Source organism: Mixophyes fleayi, chromosome 2 (assembly GCF_038048845.1).
Source record: "Mixophyes fleayi isolate aMixFle1 chromosome 2, aMixFle1.hap1, whole genome shotgun sequence".
NCBI classification, from domain to species: domain Eukaryota; kingdom Metazoa; phylum Chordata; class Amphibia; order Anura; family Limnodynastidae; genus Mixophyes; species Mixophyes fleayi.
Window position 1 is genome coordinate 31524437 of NC_134403.1, and position 22047 is coordinate 31546483.

The following is a 22047-nucleotide window of genomic DNA, read 5'->3' on the forward strand; positions in this document are numbered from 1 at the left end:
ACCACCCACCACCGGACTAGCCACTCAGACCAGCCAGAGAAGAAGGTACACTATCTAAACAAACTGCTCTTATAAGAGCACCAGAGCCTAATATAAACAGCGCACCTCATTATTATTATTATTATTATTATTAATTTTTATTTATAGGGCGCCACAAGGTGTCCCCACCATACCTTCAACGCACACAGACATACCACCCACTGTTTACACATAAAAACCAAGAGCTAGAAACATCTTGCTTAGTATACACAGCCTTAAACACTGCCTCTACCATAATCTATAACAAAAGTGAACCCATAACATAAATACCACCCACTGTTAACAAACCAAGAGCTATAAACAACTTGCTTGTAACACAGAGCCATAACCACTGCCTTAAATACAATGAGCTATAAATTGGTGGGGCTATAAACATTAAGCTATAAACATACTCCACCCCACATAACCCCCAGAGCTAAAAAATAATAACAGTAGCTAATAACGGGACCAGCACCGCATACAATATACACTGCATTACAGCTATAAACAAAAAGCAAAAGAGCTATAATGTAAATACTTCAAAAAAGCTATAATCAACTGCTAAACTTCATAGCACCATAGTATATTGTCTGCATCAGCTGCACTCTTATTTTCCCACCCTTCTCCCACCCCTCTTTATCCCCACCACAGGTTGTGCCACGGCAGAAACAAAGAAACAACCAACAACAAGCACAGAAACTGGAACACCCAGATCATCTGTAACGGCTGCAACAACCTCCATAACACAAAAGTCAAGCGCAGACGTACAAGGTAAACCCCCTAGAAAGGGTTTACACCACCAACTAATATGCTAATTCTCTCCTCAATTTTGGGCAAGCATAGTCAGTCCGCTGCGGTGGGAAAATTGGAGCATTTTGCTTGCTCTTCCACCATTGTCTCTGGCTCAGGAGATGCACTGCGCTCAGAATCGTCGCGGTCATCCACTTCTCCTCCCTTTCCGGCCCCTCCGGCTGACCTAGAGGTCACACTACCACAGGTCTTACAGGCCATTAACACATCTGAAAAACGTGTGACTGGAAAAATTGGGGAGGTGCAGGCCAACCTCTCTCTTCTCCAGCATGACATGAAGAAAGTCAGGGAGAGAGTGGGTGAGGTGGAGATTCGCATATCTACGTTGGAGAATGCTTCTGCATTGGTGAGGGGCCAGTTTGAGGGTTTTGAGTCACAAGTTTCCCTGTTCAAGCAAAAACTCACGGTTATCGAAGGGCGTTTACACCACAATAACATCCACTTGGTTGGGCTGCCTGCGAAGGCAGAGTTTGCTGCCCCAGAGTCCTTCCTGGAGAAGGGGTTGGCTTAATTGTTTGGCACAGATTCGTTTACAGCCCAATTTACAGTGGAGCAGACCCACCACATTCCAAACCAGACACCTCCACCTGGTGCTCCTCCCTGCACATTCATAGCCAAACTCCAGCACTACCGTGACCGAGATGCTGTACTGCGCTTGGCCAGGCAGTAGGGCCCCGTGGAATACAATGGCCAATGAGTAACGGTGTATCCTGATTTCACTCTGGATGTACAAAAAATAGGGCTTAATTTATCCCGGTTAAAAGAAGATTATGAGATTTACAGATTTCTTATGCTATGATCTTCCCCGTCCAGCTCAGGGTGGTCTCGGGGAAGGGCGCACATACTTCTCCGATATGCCCTGGGAGGCCGCTGCCTTGATTGATTGACTGTCTGGCTGTTGATGGACGCTGACGGATGATACCTGATGAGTGCTATTTGTTTGTCTTCTTTGTATTCAGGAATCTTCATTTGCATCATGTGTGCTATGATTCCTAGTGAACTCAGGAAGCAGCAACAGAATTCTAATAAAGCCTATGTCTTTATTCAGGCAAAATATATAAACAAGGATTCAGTACGTGGGATATGCAGATTTCCAGGTTGCAGTATAAACAGGTATAACGCAAATCCACAGATATGAACAGGTGAGATCAATAGCAGAAAAAGTCCACAGAGCAACAGGTTCCAAGTAATGACTGATACAGATAAATAGCAGGGACAATTATTAGGAGTTACCCCAGTCCAGGAGGCACGAGGCTGTCCAGGGAATCAGACAAACTAAGTCCAGTTATCAAGCAGAGATCAGAATCCAATAGCCGGGCAGAGGTCGGGGTCACAAGCGAAATAGCATAGTCCAGTAATCAAGCCATGGTTGGGGCAAGAGGCAAACAAGCAGGGTCCAGGAATCAGGCAGAGGGTCACAACGGGAGATCAACAGCAGAAGCACAAACACTCTAACAGGGAAGAACCAGCAGCAGCCAGGGATTAAAGAGGAACTGCACAGAGCACATCTTGAGGCAGGTATTTCAAGCTGTGGGACAGGTGCAGTTCTAATCAGGCTTCAGGAAAGGGGATTAACTCCTACAGACATGGTGAAAAGTTCAGGAACAGAACAGCAGCACCTCTGGTGGATTTGAGGTACTGCTACTACATACAAGGAATAGGCAGAGTCGTAACAATGTGCTGGAACTATTAGACATAGTGTAACCTCGAATGTTCACTGTCTTAATGTTGTTTAATATGTGTTGGTAGGATATATTGCTATGTCAATGCCACTGTAAGACATAATGGGCTGGTTTGCCCCTTCACTTTCCCTTTCTTCCTATCCCAACCCATATTTCTTGCCCCCACTTCTGTCTCTTTCCTTCTGGTCTTCCCCCTTGGATCTAATCTCCTTAATATGCTGATTGGTGGGCGGCTTGCCTTGCTGGACCCGGGCTGTCTTGGGCAGTGCAGGCTCAGCTGGTGGCGGAATTAGTGGCGCTATATAAATAAATGGTAATAATAATAATAATAATTATGTGTGAAATAGTTTCTATTGCTTAGATGTCTTTTGTGTTGTTTCTTTTTTTTGGTACATTGTGATTTTTTCAGAGTACTCACCCAGACATCTAAACATCATTATATGTGACAGATCGGCTTGATATATCCCTCTATCGATATATGGATAGAATTGTGATCTTGTCTGATACTATTTGACTTTGTGATTTTATATGCTGGCTAAGTACTAAACACAAGTTTTGGAATACTAACAAGTAGTAGAGGAGACAATAATAAGGATATATGATATTTAAATCTACTATTACATACTATCAGTGTCCTAGCAAAGTGGAGACCATAATTATACTTGTGATTGACTATCACTACCCCAATATAAGTGCAGTTTGGATATAGTGGACAACACTACTATAAATAGATCAGTGCACTGGTAAGAACTTTTATATATTTTTAATAAATGCGCATATAGAAGTGGTGTGTATTTGATCATTTCTCGATTTATTCTTATTTATTTTTATATTTTTTTTATATTTTTATCTTTGTATTTTCATTTATTTTTGGGTATTTATTGTCAGAGATGTTTGTAATAAGGGTTGATATTTTATAATTCTATGAACTCATTATTTTAAGATTATTATTTTTCTCTCTTTTTCCAGCGCTGTTTTGTTGTTTTTTTGTGTGGTTTTCTATCGTTTGAGAACTCGCAGGTTCTCAATTTCAGCTGCAGGAAATGAGCCAACAATTACTTTTGCATGCAGTTGTCAGCGCTGGGGAATAATTTGGTGATTTTGCTTAAAAAAACAAGTAACTTTGAGACACCCAGAGTTTGATTCGGACGTGGCTGTGGGCGCTTGGGTTTCGCACGCCCTTACTATAAATTGACTACGGGCAAACACTCCTTCCCTGTCCCATTCACTCCTCAAAATCACGGGCTGCAGTAAGTGTCTATTTTGTTCATAGACGGAGTGGACAGGGCTGCATTTAATGGCATAAGATCCGGTTCTCAAAATCTGCACATATCAGCCTTGATGAATCACACACCTTGGGCTAGATTTACTAAGCTGCGGGTTTGGAAAAGTGGGGATGTTGCCTATGGCAACCAATCAGATTCTAGCTGTCATTTTGTAGAAGGTACTAAATAAATGAAAGCTAGAATCTGATTGGTTGCTATAGGCAACATCCCCACTTTTTCAAACCCGCAGCTTAGTAAATCTAGCCCCTTATCTTTAAAGTTGTATGATGACATCACTTGGCGGTTCATTTTTCCTTGATTACGGGCAAGGTGCTCAGTAGGTCATTTTTATAGTTATTGTGCATGGGCTGAGGTCTGGGGTCATGGCTGAGAACAGTCCTTTGAGGAATGTTTCTAGATGAAGGTTCCTGATGCAAATGTTGTTGTGTTGCTAACGATTCTTGAAGTTCTAATTTTTGTTCTTTAGTGCTTTTAATTCATTATTAAAGTGCTCCAGATCTCTGTTTGTTTCTTGTTGGAATTAATAAAAAAGACTCCAGCTTTGTAGTGCAAGTAGCTATGGATGAAATGTCCGCCTTAATAAATGAGAATGCTTTCTCAAGCTTGGTTTCAAAAGATTGCTTAAAATCTGTGATGAGGTTTGTCTTTTTTAGTGAATAGATTTGGGGAAGGGGTTTCTTCGTGCTCCATTTAGGACTATGGTGGTGAAGAGTGCCTTGTCTTGCCTAGTGAAGTGGTGAGCAATCTCTTTAGTAGCTCCATTTTTGGCTTTGTCTTTAAAAGAGATTGCAATATGTAGATGAAAAAAATATCTTAAAGGGCCAAATTGTAAGGATAGAGACCGGCTAGTAAAATGTCCAGGAAAGAAGGATGATCTCCTTTAAGTGGTCATTACATGGCTTCCAGGATACGTGCTAGTAAAGTGATCACTGGAATTAGAATCAGTGCCACTTAAAATAAGTTGGCTTTATACGCAAACAATGTCCTGCTGAATATAGCCCACCGGTCACATCTCTTCTTCCCCTCTTATCTGAAATTGATACCTATGGTAATTTCTTGTGCTATAAAATAAATCCAGACAAAACAGAGACTCTAGACTTCTACACTCCCCAATCAGATAAATCAATCTTAGAACTTAAGTTCCCCTTTAATTGGCGATTACAAAAAATGAAGTACCTAGGCATTTACCTAACTCAACGTCTTCATCAGCTCTTCAAGGCTAACTTTCCCCATGCCCTGTCCCAAATTAAGTCAGATCTTACATTGTGCGAGGTAATAGCTAGAGGATTACAGCGATGGTACTTCAGCCGCAGTCCTGGTCAAATAGACTTTCCCATGCTTTGCATAGATTCGCTTTCACCCGTGAAAACCATTCCTGATCGTTCACGGTGATAGCTATCAGTGGCAGAGACACCTTCATAGATAGGGGGAAGCCCTATTGAATCAGAGAACACCCTTTCAGAAATAGACATGACAGTGTTGTATTAGTCAACTTTAGCTTGGTAAAGCTGGTTAATCTCAATATCACTAAAACTTCTGGATGAGGTGTCAAATTATATGATATTTATGACATCAATAACAATACACAAAAGAGATAATGGGGGGGAATTTAATTGGCCGCATTACTGTAAAAAGTAACTCGGTCTGCGCACTATTGCCCTTATTACGGTAATACTGCGCTTAAATACCGTTATTACGGTAATTTCAACGCCGGCTTTTTTGCTCACAGAGCAGAAAGCTGGGTTGAATTTACCGTAATAACGGTAATAGAGTTATCACAGCGCTAATCTGGGGGGAATTAAATTCCCCACAATGAATGCTAAAGAGAGTGAACTCGCAATTGTTCTTTATTTTAAATTTCTCATTTTAATTGCTGTTCAGAACACATCCGATTAGTCTGTGAAGAAAAGGCTATACTAAGGTGACAACAAAATAAAACAAAGCATTAATATTGTCACTGAAATGCATTCTAAAAATCAAAAATTATATATATACTTTATTTTTTATACTTATTAGTTTTTTTTAATTATTTTTCTCTAAAAATCATTTGCTAAATTGCCAGTGGAGAGTGTCAGAAAGTACTGGTTTCCTTCATGTAAAGTCTTAGGGTTCTTGCTTTAGCCAAAAAAGTCCTCTACCCCTTTCTTGACACCCTATTGCCTACGATCCTATCCCCTACACTCTCTCCTAGCACCCTTTCCCCTTAAATTATATATTAGGCACAGAATATTTATATATTTTTTTAAAATAAACATCTTTGCAAACTCTATCAATTTTACTGGTATTCGTAATTTGCATCTAATAGTGAAGGCACTGTTTCTTTCTGGAACAAATCTGCTTTCTTCAAGACACTCTTGAGACAATGAAGTTCCTGAAATAAAATAACATTTGATGAGCAGAAATTGAAACGATCTTGCTGAGATTTATCTGTAAAATGCTGATTCTTAGTTGATTAGCACTGTGATAACAATACATACCGCAAATTGTTTATGGGAGATTTATATTTTTAGGGGTGCTTTAACAGGAAAAACTAGTTGGCAAAATAAATAAGCACATCATGCACAGTCTTACAACACAGACGGCATGAATCAAATTGAGTAGTGTGAATATAACTGTGTTATCCACAGTGGTATTAAGGCTATGCATATATTTAATGTTTATTTATCACTTAAGTACCTTTTTAAGAAATTTTTCTTTGTTCATCTTAGACAAAGCGATATCTACTAATTCTCTGGCAGGGACTTCCTTAGTGTTATCAAGAAATGGAATACAGCGCTGGTATAGATGGTATTTGTAGTGTTTAACTTGATGATAGATTTTGGTACGCTCAGAACAAACAATGCCAACAAACAATTCCTAAAAGAAAGATAAATGACATGTCAGATTACTTGTGTCTGTAAGATCTTTCTAATTGGGGTCAATGAGTCAAGTTAAGAGTTAAAAGTCATCATCATCAACATTTATTTATATAGCACCAGCAAATTCCGTAGCGCTCAACAATTGGGAACAAACATTAATGAGACAATACTGGGTAATACATACAGACAGAGAGGTAAGAGAACCCTGCTCGAAAGCTTACAATCTATAGGACAATGGGAGTTAGAAACACAAGGGCATGTGCTACATCATATTGCACAATGGACCAGCCAGACTGCAAAGGTAAAAGTACTGAGTGGTCTATGTGTGTTGCAATGTTGGTCAGAAGGTTGTTGTCTTGCGTTAGCAGTGTAGAGTATGGTAATAGGGTAATCTAGGGAAATTAAGATGATGGTTGAGGAATATCATAACCTTGTCTGAAGAGGTGGGTTTTCAGTGAACACTTGAAGGTTTGAAGATTAGAGGAAAGTCTTACTGTGCGTGGGAGGGAATTCAACAAAGTAGGTGCAGCCCGGAACAAATCCTGTAACCGAGAATGGGAGGATGTCATCTATCGCCCCCCCCGGTCCACACCAACAATTTCTTGAACACTTCTCTGCATGGCTCCCTCTCTTCTTATCATCATCATCATCATCAACATTTATTTATATAACGCCAGCAAATTCCGTAGCACTTTACAATTGGGAACAAACATTAATAGGACAATACTGGGTAATACATACAGACAGAGAGGTAAGAGAACCCTGCTTGCAAGTTTACAATCTATAGGACAATGGGAGTTTGAAACACAAGGGCATGTGCTACATCATATTGCACAATGGACCAGCTAGAATGCAAAGGTAAAAGTATTGAGTGGGCTGTGTGTGTTGCAATGTTGGTCAGAGGGTTGTTGTCTTGCGTTAGCTATGTAGAGGATGGTAATAGGGTAATCTAGGGAAATTAAGATGGTGGTTGAGGAATATCATACCCTTGTCTGAAGAGGTTCTCTTACCTCTCTGTCTGTATGTATTACCCAGTATTGTCCTATTAATGTTTGTTCCCAATTGTAAAGCGCTACGGAATTAGCTGGCGCTATATAAATAAATGTTGATGATGATGATGATAAGAAGAGAGGGAGCCATGCAGAGAAGTGTTCAAGAAATTGTTGGTGTGGACCGGGTGGGCGATAGATGACAGCAACACGCATAGAGAATGGGTTAAAAATCCTAACAGCATGTACTTCAAAAGATGTGAACGTGAGTGATGGGACACTTTGTAGAACTGTGAATGTGCTCTGTGGGGAGAGAAGTAGTCCAACCCCCCCTCCTTGTCTGCCTCCCGGTCTGGGGGTGAGGGTGAAATGGAGACCACCATGTGAAAGGGCTGCAGGTGAGGCAGTGTCTGATTGCGTGAGCCATGTTTTTGTTATTGCTAGAAGGATGAGGTTGTATGAGAGGAAGAGATCATGAATGGAGGTAAGTTTGTTACAAACAGAACGTGCATTCCAAAGGACACATTTAAAGGACTTTGGAAGAGAGGGGAGATAGGTGATGCATTTGAGGTTTGCTGGATTTCTGTAGTGTTCAGATATATGCGTGTGGGAGAAGTGAGGGGGACCTGGATTAGGTGATATATCACCAGCTAATAGAAGTAGATATTTTATTTCACTATATTGGTAACCCAAGGTTTAACATATGTATAATTTCTATCTTAATTGACACAGACATTTTTTAATGCAATTATATTTTTGGTATTAAGTATTTTCCATGCAGATGTGTTCTTATCGATGTTTAATATCCTTTTCTTTGAGGCTATGGACACAATGATTCTCAGGGGTATATTTACTAGAACTTCTAAAAAGGAAACATGGAGGTGTTGCCCATAGCAACCAATCAGATTTTAGCCATCATTTACTAGAATGTACTAAATGATAGATAGAATCTTATGAATTGCAATGGACAATGCCTCCACTCTTCCTTGATAGAAGTTTTATTAAATCTTCCCCTTAGGCTCCGAGGTGATTGAGGTCTGTGAGAGACATGTTCAAGGACTACCTGTATAAGCCACTTGCACACAAACTGTGCTGTACATTCATACAGTATGTATAGATAATCATATACGGTTATATATATATAAAACACAATACAGGAACATTGATACTTATATCAGGAAAGACTGCACACAAATGTATCTTCATTTGAGATGTTATATGTATGTTCTTGTTAACATAACAATCTTCAATCTTCTTATATATAATATAAAAGATGGTATAAAATATAATCAATTTTTAAAAAACACAATGCATACAAAATATAATCAATATGAACAAAACACAATGCATACATCTAATTTACACGTGGTTCATAATTAAACCAACCAACAGTTCAAAAGTAACTGGGGGGGAGGGGGATTAAAGATAAAAAGCATTGGTTGTCAGTGGACAGCAACAGGCAGCCAATCGTTAGGCTGCCTAGTGCTGTATGGGGTCCCACAATACTGTTCGGCAAACTGTCTGCTGATCTGAGGAACAAGGAGTAACGCCGGCCAGCACTAATAACGGTAAGTGAGGGGGCCTGCACCTATTAAGCTATAAGGAGGGGGAGGGTGAACCTATTAAAATATAGGGTGGGGAGGCTGCACCTATTAAGCTATAGGGAAGGGGGAGCTGAACCTATTAAGCTATAACGAGGGGGGTGCTGCACCTATTAAGCGATAGGGAGGGGGGCTGCACCTATTAAGCTATAGGAAGAGGGGGGCTGCACCTATTAAGCAATAGGGAGGGGGAGGCTGCCTATATCAAACTATAGGGAGGGGGCTGCATATACCAAACTATAGGGAGAGAGTCTTACTATATTGTATATATATATATATTATATATATATATATAGCAAAAATGTGTATGCTTGCGTCTGTATTAAAATTTGTCCATATCCTTGAATTGTGTCTCCTTACGCCTGGTGAACCGTAACAGAGGAGGTTAGAGGCATGAATGCATAAACAGAGTAGATTAAAGGCTTGTTTATGTAACTGGTGGTAATAAGGGTTTGATGCAGCTGCAGATACGCCTTTCAGGAGACGAATATGCTCAACCGCTGTAGGAAGAGTTCCGTACTGATGATGATGATCTTCAGCATAGACCTTTGCAGTGTAAAGAGAAAGATTTGAATAAAGAAATAAATAATAGTGTGCTCCCCCTCCCCAGAAGATTATCCAAGCATCAATACTCATACTCTGGACTGGCTGCGGAAATTCTGGGTAGACGAACAGCATGGGGCCCCTTTGTGAAAGTCGTAACCAGCACAGGGCTATGACAGACTAGACTGGTCGCATGATACACAGAATTCTGCAGCCTGGGGTTCTCCTGACATCATGTCACACAGACCTAGACTGTTCAGCTGGATTCCCTAGGGGAAATGGGCCCCTCCTAGGAATAAACCAGCCCCATGGTAAATGTAAAAGGGCTCCCCCTTAAAGCCATGTCCTTGGGTGTAGGCGAATAAAAAAAAATTGTCAATTGAGGGAGTATTTATTTAAAAGTAGTGATTTTTCGCAATGTTTGTGTTGTTTTATACAGTTTGTTTTTATGTTGTACTACTTATCCCAGTGGGCCCTGCATGTCAGGGCATGCTGGCATTTGTAATTCTACAAACACCAACATGCTCTGGACTGGCAACCATGGGTATGCTGGCACTAGTTTTACACATACCAGCATACCCTATAGTGCCACATACAAAAATGCTCTTGTTGACAGTTCAGTACACCAACATCCAGCGCCCACAGGTGTTAGTAGAAGCTTCAGTGCTTTCAGCACCTGGATGTTTTTTCCTGGGAGGAAACTGGGCTTTTTTTTTTTTTTTTATAGGCCTGCAGCGTGGGGTCCCCTAGCAAAAGCTGCAACGAGCACCAGGCTATATTCAATTGAAGCACCTATAGTATGTCTATAAATCAGGAGAGGAGAGACGGCGCATAGAACGCCGACGCGCGTTTCACTAAACTGAATTAGCTTTCTAAAGGTTGCCTAGAAGATTTGCAGCAATAGGGGAATCTATATATATCGCAATTTAGAACTAGCCTGCAAAATACTTGGGGCATGTAGGATTTTTATCATGGCTACATGTTAACCCTAGTAGTCTCTCAGTTAAAGGAGACACAGGGAAATCACTATGCATAATTATGATGCATCTTTATCGATCTAAGGCTCTTTGAATATAAAACCTTATTGTCATATATATCGCAGTTCAGGTTAAGCCTATGTTACAGCATTTAGCGTAAGTAGGATTTTTATCATAATCATATGCTAACCATAGTACTCTCTTAGCTAAGGAGACAAAGAGTAACAGCTGTGCAAAATTATGAGGCACACATATTAATTCAAGGCAACTAAAAACCGTCTATAAAGTGTTGCCATTTATACATATTAGACCTAAGGGAACCAGAAGATATGGTATACAAATGAATGAATGTGAAAAAATCTATTTAGGTTTTCACATTTACATTGATTGGATATGACTAATAAACAAGTATATGTATAATCTCTATACAGTCAATGTTATATGACACAAGGTTATCTAAGGAGTTCCTTTTCTGATAGACCTGGTTTTAAGTTTATATATGAATCCTGGTTAACAGTCCTGATCACCCTAATAAGACAGGCTGCGGCATTACTCAACCTACAGATTATAAAAACTGAATACAAGACTATTATGTCTCTATATTTACAATATATGTAGGGTACTTAATTCTTATATCATTGAGCGCCCTTACGATTTATTTGTAATATTTCATATAGGAGGGACGGCGCATTCTAGTAGTTTCTACTGCTAGTTTTATCAGTTTATATTTGTTTAGGTCTATTTGTTCATTTACACTTTTTAATATTTCACTATTCTATATGTGATTATATATTATGACATTAATTTTAATGCATACTAATAAATTTTGAATAAGTTTTACATTATTTTGTTATCCTTCGAGTGCCCTAGTTACACATTTCTTGCTCTTCACAAATTTGCATACTAGTACCGTGTGTGGGTGCACCAATTCTGGTCTTTTGGCTTTATAAAAATGTATGATACCAATATATTTGGATGAGGCCATCTTCCAGAATAAGTTGGATATTCCTGGTGCGATATAGTCTGTTTTTCTTAGAGCACCAGGCTATGGTAGGCTGACAGGGTGACCCCACACTGCAGGTTTCCGTGTTATAGTGTGACCAGCCTAGACTGTCCCCACGCAGTTTGTCCACCCCCCAAACCTCCGGATTAGCCTCAACTGCGCCAGGTTATAAATTCTGGTGCTTGGATCACTTTTTTTTGGGTGGGAAGGGAGGAAGCGGGAGGCTCACACCATTTTTTTTTACATTTATTTTTTTAAACACTAAAACGCCATTCATCGTGATCACGTTGATGATTATGAATGGTGTCTTAAAGTGTATCCTGATGTGCTGTAAACATATGGTCATGGGACGCATTCTGTGTTTAGCTGGGGTTGCACATATCTTATCTCTATCTGCACTACTTTATTATTATTATTAATTTTTATTTATAAGGTGCCACAAAGTATCCGTAGCGCTGTACAGGGACAAACAATGGCACAGTACAAGGTGAAACAGCACAGTACAATTAACAGTAAGCACTATAACTCTGGGGCTCAGGCTCAGCTAACGAGAGGGAGGGGAAAAGTCAGTACAGGCAGGTAACTTTGTCCCAAGAGGGTGGGCACGGATGACAGGTTTAGAGCCACTGAGGGGAGCGGAGAGAAGCGAGAGGGGACAGAGGGCAGAAGGACCAAGAGGAGGAGAGCGGAGTAGCTGGGGAGCGCAGTTACAAGTGATCGAAACAGGAGGTAGGAGAGCCCTGCTCAAAGGAGCATACAATCTAAAGGGAGGGGAAGACAGACAGACACAAGGATGAGACGGAGAGACGGGAGAAACGGAGACGGAGTCGAGGAAGGGGGAGAAGGGAAGAAGGGATGAGAGAGAGAGGTAGCCGACCGGTGGGAGGTTAGGCACTTAAAATAAATGCGCAAATGCATTTTACATCAGGGTCTTTGCCACAAATGCGTTCAATTCTAAAGTGGAGATGTTGCCTATAGCAACCAATCAAATTTTAGTTATCATTTATTTAGTAAGGATGTTGATTCAGCGCTCCCTATACATAAGGATCTGTGTATACTGCAGCCACACGGGGACCGGAGGGGAAAATGGGAAGGGGAAGGGGAAGGATAGAGGGTAGCTCAACCCTTAGACACAGTATTGATAATAATAATTGATCCCTGGGCGCATGGACAATGTAACCTTGTGTAAAACAATTTAAAAAATCATTGATAATATATTCATACAGTGCTGTACATAACCACATAAATAGCAGTAGTAAATGACTCTTTAGTGGTATTCACTATCAGCCCCTTGAAAGTATCAACCATAGGTAACAACTATAGAAGGGCAATGTTGGACCAAATACATATATGATAGTTGTATAACAGCTGGTAGCCAAATGAGCTGGCCGTGTGTACAACAACGCTGAGTTATAGTCCAAAACAATATCTTGTATTAGTCACACACAATGTCCAAATGTAACTTCCATAAGTTCATCCCTCCTGAGTGGGGATATGTAACAAGTAAAGGTGATGCAAACAGTGAATGATTCCCAAATAGGAATAGTTCAGTTCCAAAACAAATCCCGGTTTATGAGTATTTTTATAAGCCAGATAGGTCCATCGGGTGAGCCCAATTATGGAGACTGGTTGAAGGACTTACCCTTAGTGAAGCAGAATGCGAATCACAGAGTTGTGGATAGTCCTAACCTGAAAACGCTCCCTTGTGTATTGGGCCCGTTGCCGTGGCGATGTTCCTCACGTCCTGTTGCCTGACGGAAGTGTCTGTCTCAGAGTGAATGTTCTTGCGCATGCGCATGCGACTGTAATACCGCCGCTCGTAGCGGTGGTTGAATGTGGTTGTTCTCAGCAATAACTGCGGAGAGCTGTGCAATGGGTTGTTGTGTGGCTTCAATCCAACACGTTTCACCTTGGGGCTTCCTCAGGGATTGTAAAGGGGGGCCCATTGATTAACTTCTTATAGGCGCCCATGTTCCGGGTAGGCTACTGATAGGTCATTCGTGTTGTCATATGTCCCATCTTTGATGGACAGATGACTCATCCAATGGGGGCAGGGCCGGACTGGGACTAAAAATCAGCCCTGGCATTTAAAGCACACAGGCCCACGTGTTGTGGGCTCCATGCACTATATTGTTGCACACTGATGCTGGCGCAGTACAACATGATGTAGTATGAGTGTGTGTGTGTGGGGGGGGTATTTATTTCTCCTAATGACCCTCAACATTACATTATTAGCACCCCAAATACATCAATAAATACCATGACAATACATTATTTGTACCCAAATTACAGCAATAAAAAACCCCCCACACACACTCATACTACATCAATCACCCCCACATTGCAGCAACCGGCATCACCCCACACATTACAGCAACCGGCATCACCCCCCACATTATAGCAATACCCTCTTCTACTTATTAGCAATACTAAGCACCAAACACACTACAACATTGCCACCAGCACGCCACCCCATACTACAGCAATACCACCAACTATACAGACGCCGCTGTAGGAAACAATGTTTTGCTTTTTTCAAATCTTCCACAAAATAGCAACAACGAACAGAGTACTTACACACATATAGGTAACAGGTACCCTTTTCCCTCAATTAAATAGTAACGGCAGAATTTTCATGAATCATTCCACATGAAATAAAACTAACATATATCTAAAAAAAACATAACTATTGAATGATCAGTTGAACCCACACGGCCGCATTAAAAGTATTTCCATCTACAGCAAAATGTCAGAGAAAAATATTTTTGTTTTACTACAGTAATTGGATATGCGTCTTTTCTATTCATTTTAAATAACACAGTATATAAATTAAGGGGGATAGAGGAGGTGGGTGAGAAATAATTGGATGTGATCCATCAGTTTGATTAGATAGGAAACATTTAGATTATTTACCTGGAGGCGTCTACCCCCTTGACTCACAGGCAGGGCTGACAAGAGGAATTTTGGGCCCCGATACAGCAACTTCTTTGGGCTCCCATCATATTCAACAATGAAAGACTTGCCTTTGGCAGAAGTTCATATGATGCCACACCGTAGTGTGCCCAGTTCATATTATGCCACATCGTAGTGCCCCAAGGTCATATTATGCCACATAGTATTACCCTCAATTCATATTTGGTCATGCAGAAGTGCCCACAAATCATATTATGGCATAGTAGTGCCCCCAAATCATTAGTAAAGCTCAGATAAAAACTCATTCACAAATAAAAAAAATTGCAACAGCATATCAGATACTGAGTGTGAGTCCCAAGAGCAGCTTAATACATCATTTACAATGCAAACAAAATAGATATATTGACACAATTACAGATAAAATTTATGACAAGCAATGTTTTTTCCTCTTAATTAAAAATCTCTGTACAGATAAATATGCAAAAAACATTACAGCGCAATAATGAGCAATACATAGTGTTAAACATTATTGGATACGCTGTAGTGTCCCCAGTTCAAGAAAGGATGGTTAAAAACATATTGCACACGAGAAAATATATGAACTTACCTATTTATGGCATCCTGTGTTCTGTTCTCCTAGTGGGCGCGCTGGGCGAGGAGGGATCAGCAGCTGTCAGCTCACACAGGCAGTCGGGAGCAGGAATAGAGGGCAGTGGTCGAAGCAGAAATTTAGGAGTGGGGGTATAGAAAATATAAGTGAATGGAGTATGAAGGCTTGATTTTTTATTTTTTTTAACACTTGTCCCCTCTGTGCATTTCCATTCTTCATTACTACTTGTGTTTTATGATGGCTGCATCCCTGACATTCCCATTCTTAAGATGTCTCTCCCTTTACACTTTCTTTTACCTATGCCCCTGCACCATCTTCTCCTTTGTCCCTCTCACTTAACCCCCTGCACCACCTTCTCCGCTGGCTCTCACACATCTTCCTGCACCACCTACTCCCCTGGCTCTCTCACACGTCTTCCTGCACCCTCTACCCCCCGGCTCTCTCACTCCTCTTCCTGCACCCCCTACCACCCTGGCTCTCTCACCCCCTTCGGCTCTCTCACCTCCTTTCCCAGCACCCCCTTCGGCTCTCTCACCCCCTCTCCCTCACCCCCTTTCCCAGGACCCCCTTCCGCTCTCCCACCCCCTCTCCCAGCACCCCCTTCAGCTCTCTCACCCCCTTTCCCAGCACCCCCTTGGGCTCTCTCACCCCCTCTCCAAGCACCCCCTGGCTCTCACCCCCTTTCCCAGCACCCCCTTCCGCTCTCTCACTCCCTCTCCCAGCACCTCCTTCAGCTCTCTCACCCCCTCTCCCAGCACCCCCTTCAGCTCTCTCACCCCCTCTCCCAGCACCCCCTTAAGCTCTCTCACCCCCTTTCCCAGCACCCCCTTCCGCTCTCTCACCCCCTTCGGCTCTCACGACCCCTCTCCCAGCATCCCCTGGCTCTCTCACCCCCTCTCCCAGGACCCCCTTTCCCAGCACCCCCTTCCGCTCTCTAACCCCCTTCGGCTCTCACCCCCTCTCCCAGCACCCCCTGGCTCTCTCACCCCCTCTCCCAGCACCCCCTTCGGCTCTCTCACCCCCTCTCCCAGCACCCCCTGGCTCTCAACCCCTTTCCCAGCACCCCCTTCCACTCTCTCAACCCCTTTCCCAGCACCCCCTTCGGCTCTCTCACCCCCTCTCCCAGCACCCCCTGGCTCTCACCCCCTTTCCCAGCACCCCCTTCGGCTCTCTCACCCCCTTTCCCAGCACCCCCTTCGGCTCTCTCACTCCCTCTCCCAGCACCCCCTGGCTCTCACCCCCTTTCCCAGCACCCCCTTCGGCTCTCTCACCCCCTTTCCCAGCACCCCCTTCAGCTCTCTCACCCCCTCTCCCAGCACCCCCTTCAGCTCTCTCACCCCCTCTCCCAGCACCCCCTTAAGCTCTCTCACCCCCTTTCCCAGCACCCCCTTCCGCTCTCTCACCCCCTTCGGCTCTCACGACCCCTCTCCCAGCATCCCCTGGCTCTCTCACCCCCTCTCCCAGGACCCCCTTTCCCAGCACCCCCTTCCGCTCTCTAACCCCCTTCGGCTCTCACCCCCTCTCCCAGCACCCCCTGGCTCTCTCACCCCCTCTCCCAGCACCCCCTTCGGCTCTCTCACCCCCTCTCCCAGCACCCCCTGGCTCTCAACCCCTTTCCCAGCACCCCCTTCCACTCTCTCAACCCCTTTCCCAGCACCCCCTTCGGCTCTCTCACCCCTTCTCCCAGCACCCCCTGGCTCTCACCCCCTTTCCCAGCACCCCCTTCGGCTCTCTCACCCCCTTTCCCAGCACCCCCTTCGGCTCTCTCACCCCCTCTCCCAGCACCCCCTGGCTCTCACCCCCTTTCCCAGCACCCCCTTCGGCTCTCTCACCCCCTTTCCCAGCACCCCCTTTGGCTCTCTCACCTCCTTTCCCAGCACCCCCTTCGGCTCTCTCACCCACTCTCCCAGCACCCCCTGACTCTCATCCCCTTTCCCAGCACCCCTTCCGGCTCTCTCACCCCCTCTCCAAGCACCCCCTAGCTCTCACCCCCTTTCCCAGCACCCCCTGGCTCTCACCCCCTTTCCCAGCACCTCCTGGCTCTCACCCCCGAAAATCGCGGCACCCCCGCGACCCCTCCCCCCCCCTGAAAATCGCGGGCACCCCCGCGACCCCCCCCCTGAAAATCGCGGGCACCCCCCCCCCCCCCCCCCCCCCGAAAATCGCGGGACCCCCTTCCTCTTCAGTAAAAAAAAAAAACAAATTAAAAAAGACAGGAAACTCACCAGTGTAACTGGCTGCACAGCATAACGGGGGAGGGAGCTGGGGAGCGCGCAGCAGAGGTGGCTGGTTCCTCCAGCCACCAAGAAGACAGGGGGAGTCAGGCCGGCCCATAATGCCATCGGCCCTTCTGGCATTTGCCAGAAGTGCCAGATGGCCAGTCCGGCCCTGAATGGGGGTAATCATGATTAATAAGTTTGTTTCTCCTTTTGAATTGTTATATCTTCCACATTTTGTATTGTTACCTATAGGGCTAAGATTGATTGATAGTGTACCATAATTAGATACAGACACATGACATGTGTCCATATTAATTGTTAACTTAAAAGAGTTTTAGTCTTGTTAATAGTGTTCCCAGATAAGTTGCAAATATTACATTTTTCTTCAATTGGTTCCATTATAAGGAGTCCAAAGTCCTTTTGCAGTAGTGCAATGTCTATTGTTTAATAAACATCTCCTAAAAGTTCCGGGTAGCAGTGGTCCTTGTTTCTGGTTGCATAGTGGCAAGTATTGCTTATGTTTGCAACAAATTCCTGTTGCCATATTGTTAAAATAAACATACGTATATATGCATTCGGTCATAGGGGTCGCCCCTACATTCACGACCGGTAATGATAGTTGGGCTAGTTATGCAGCAATATTGTGGCCCATACTTATAGTGGGTAATGACCTGAACCTACACTTTACTATGGATACTAGTACTGAGGTTATCAATTTTCTGGATTTACAGATGTACATCCAACAAAATCGAATCGAAACCAAAACATTTTTCAAAGAGGTAGACTCTAACTCATTTATTCCATCAACAAGTAGTCACCACAAGAATTGGATGCGTAACATACCTAAAGGTCAATTCACAAGAATTAGACGCAACTGCTCTAAAATAGAAGATTTTAATAACCAAGCAGAACTACTTAAGAACAGGTTTCTTGAGAGGAACTATAATCAGGAAACAGTTGAACAGGCCCTAACAACTGTTAGGGAAACAGACAAGACCAGCATCCTTTGTAAAAAGAATGCCCCGGCCACTGAGTACAAATGTCCCGTTCATAAATCAATACAGCAATGACTCAAAAAGAGTCGAGCACATCATTCAGAAGCACTGGAAAGTTCTTCTGGGAGATGAAAAGCTCAAAGAAATTCTCCCAACTAAGCCAAGGTTCATCTATACAAAAGCGAACTGTCTTAGAACCCAACTTGTACATAGCACTATAGCACCAAGCAAACCGAATACCGGCGAGACTTGGCTCAAAGAGAGCACAAAGGGTTTTTTTTCACTACACCAGATGTGCAGCGTGCAAAGTCAGTACCATTAGACACACTAAACCTTCTACCCTATATACCTCCACAACCACGGGAGAAACACACCCCATAAAGGAAAAAATTACATGTGACACCACAGGGGTTATTTACCTCCTACAATGCCCCTGTGGGTTACAGTACATTGGGAGAACCATTAGAAAACTTCACGTCAGGATCTCTGAGCATCATAGAAACATCAGAAAGGGCTTTGACAAGCATAGTGTCTCTGACCACTTTGCTAAACATCATTCCAAGGACCCATCAAAATTGGAATTTATGGGTATCAAAAAAATCATCAAACCTTGGAGAGGGGGTGACTATATAAAAGCTATATCGAGAGAAGAGTCCAAACACATCTACTTTATGAAAACTCTTACACCAGAAGGACTCAATACTGACTTTGAATTAGGTCAATTCCTCTGAGATCCCCTCTGCACAATCTACAAACCCTGTTTCTATGCAAGCACTCGCCAAGTTATGTCATAATTACATATGGGAATTCTATATTACCCAATCCTGCACAACCACGTATGGGAAATATATATTATCCAATCCTGTATAATTATCACCATAACCCCTAACCGGTGGTTAATGTGGGAATCCCGAGTATCCAATACGACTTTATTGTTTAAATGTATTGTTTAATATGAATGGCATTACCCACTATAAGTATGGGCCACAACATTGCTGCATAACTAGCCCAACTATCATTACCGGTCGTGAATGTAGGGGCGACCCCTATGACCGTATTCATATATACGTATGTTTATTTTAAAAATATGGCAACAAGAATTTGTTGCAAACATAAGCAATACTTGCCACTATGCAACCAGAAACAAGGACCATTGCTACCCGGAACTTTTAGGAGATGTTTATTAAACAATAGACATTGCACTACTGCAAAAGGACTTTGGACTCCTTATAATGGAACCAATTGAAGAAAAATGTAATATTTGCAACTTATCTGGGAACACTATTAACAAGACTAAAACTCTTTTAAGTTAACAATTTGTCACGGGCACTAGGAGTCTTTACCCAGGGATCACCAGGTGATAGGCTTACCAGAGCAGTATAGATGGTAATATGGTACTCTGGTAGCAGGGTGATCACGGAACAGGAAATAGCAGATGATGGAGATGCTCAGGAAAGTCTATGACTAGCAGCACTGGTAATATGGATGTAGAAATACACGAGGAACTGTATGGACAAAGGACACGTGAAGGTAGTCAGTGGTCTGCGGTAGCAAGTTGTACCATTGCTATAGTGAGGAGGAATGTCCAACAGAAACGAGGAGGTGATGAGAGTCAGCGGTCTGCGGATAGCAAGTTGTACCGCTGTCTGAGTGAAGAAATGGGATCCAAGTGGAGGTATCCGGGGAGTCAGTGGTCTGCGTTAGCAAGTTGTACCACTGCTATGTGAGAGGATACTGGAACAGGTGACACAGGAAACAGGGATCAGTGGTCTGCCTCTAGCAAGTTGTACCACTGAATATATATATGAGGAGGAGCACGGGGAGAGACTGCAATACAGGGGATACACGGGCACCTTAAACTTGATCCACAATAACATGCACAATATATTAATGACTGAACAGCACTGCAATAATAGAAAGTCACTTGAGGTAATCCGGCACAAGATAACACAGTCAATGATGGCAATAGTCTCAGCGGATAGTAAACTCCAGAGGAGAACAAACTCAGTCCAGCAAGATATGCAATACACCAGCACAGTCAATGAGAAGTATGCATACCGTGGTTCAGAAGCAGGCTGTCAGACAGGAGTGCAGAGATACCTGAACGGCTGGAGGCCGGCAGGATGCGAAGTCCCTGGAGGGGTGAAGCGGTAATCAAGTAGGTGCAGCGCACAGGTAGGTAGACCAGCAGGGGAACAAATACTCAGGAAGCAGTAGTATGTAGAACTGGACTCCTGGAGGACCCTGAAGAGTAGCGATGGTCTAGATGAGATGAAAACAGTGAGGCGCAGATCCGATGCAGACTGGCGAGTAGAGACCAGCGGGAACACGGAGAAGCACGGAGAGCGGGTCAGCTGTTGTAGGACGAGTAGAACTGAGGAGTAGCAGCAGCAGGACTCTGCAGATACACGGAGGTAGCGGATAGCAACCAGCAGGTGCAGCAACGAGGAAACACGGGAGAGCAGAGCTGAGCTGGAACTGTTGAGCACGGAGAGTAGCGGATAGGAATCAGTTGTAGCAGTCTCGAGGAAACACGGGAGAGATGAGATGAGCTGAAGACTGAAGCGCACGGAGGCAGCGGATAGGAATCAGCCAAACAGTCACGATGAAACACAGGCGAGTTGAAGTAGATTGAAGACTGTAGTGCACGGAGGCAGCGGATAGGAATCAGCTAACAGTCATTATGGCACACAGGTGAGTTGAAGTAGATTGAAGACTGTAGTGCACGGAGGCAGCGGATAGGAATCAGCTAACAGTCACGATGATACATAGCAGAGTTGAAGTGGCTTGAAGACTGTAGTGCACGGAGGCAGCGGATAGGAATCAGCTAACAGTCACGATGATACACAGGAGGGTTGAAGTGGTTAGGAAACCACAGGAGTAGAAGTGGTCTGGAAACCACAGGGGTAGAAGTGGTTTGGAAACCACAGGAATCAGCAGCGCTGAATACACGAGGAAACACAGGAACACCTTCAGAGGCTCATGGGGAATGAGACTCCAAGATCAGGCAACGTGGTATTGACCACAGGTGCTTAATATAGGGAGTGTTGCCTGATCTGCCAATTAAGTTAAAGGAACAGGTACTGAAGGGTTTGAAAGGGCTGCGCATGCGCAGACCCTCAGGATGGAGGACGGCCACGGTTCCTAAATGTACGGGAAGAAGCACTCACAGTCCGGTGAGTGACAGTACCCCCCCTTTTAAAGGTGGGCACAGAACGCCTGGAACCGGGCTTGTCCGGATTTTGGGAATAAAACTTCTTAAGAAGAGCTGGGGCGTTGAGATCTTCAGCTTTGATCCATGAACGCTCCTCAGGACCAAAGCCCTTCCAATGAACGAGGAAACGGAGAACTCCTCGTGAAATTTTTGCGTCCAATACCTGAGTAATCTCGAAATCTTCCTCCTGATGAACTTGAACTGGCTGAGGTGCTGAAGGAGGAGTCGAGAAACGGTTGATGATGAGAGGTTTGAGCAAGGACACATGGAAGGCATTGGAAATACGAAGATTCTTAGGAAGTAGAAGTTTAACACAAACTGGATTTATT

At 43.5% G+C, this 22047-nt stretch overlaps 1 protein-coding gene and 1 long non-coding RNA gene across 3 annotated transcripts in view; one reads left to right on the top strand and one right to left on the bottom strand.

Moving 5' to 3' along the window:
• Positions 1 to 22047, top strand: part of LOC142140062 (uncharacterized) — a 177740-nt gene that overhangs the window by 19994 nt on the left and 135699 nt on the right. The window lies entirely within an intron of this gene.
• The window catches only part of LOC142140060 (coiled-coil domain-containing protein 82-like), a 40793-nt gene continuing 24418 nt past the window's right edge, over positions 5673 to 22047 (bottom strand). For both annotated transcript variants that reach the window (XM_075197920.1, XM_075197919.1), the window contains 2 exons: positions 6473 to 6652; positions 5673 to 6167 (listed from right to left, as the gene is read on the bottom strand). In XM_075197920.1, coding sequence (XP_075054021.1) covers positions 6072 to 6167; positions 6473 to 6652 — 276 coding nt within the window. In that variant the 3' untranslated portion in view covers positions 5673 to 6071. The remainder of the gene's footprint in view (positions 6168 to 6472; positions 6653 to 22047) is intronic.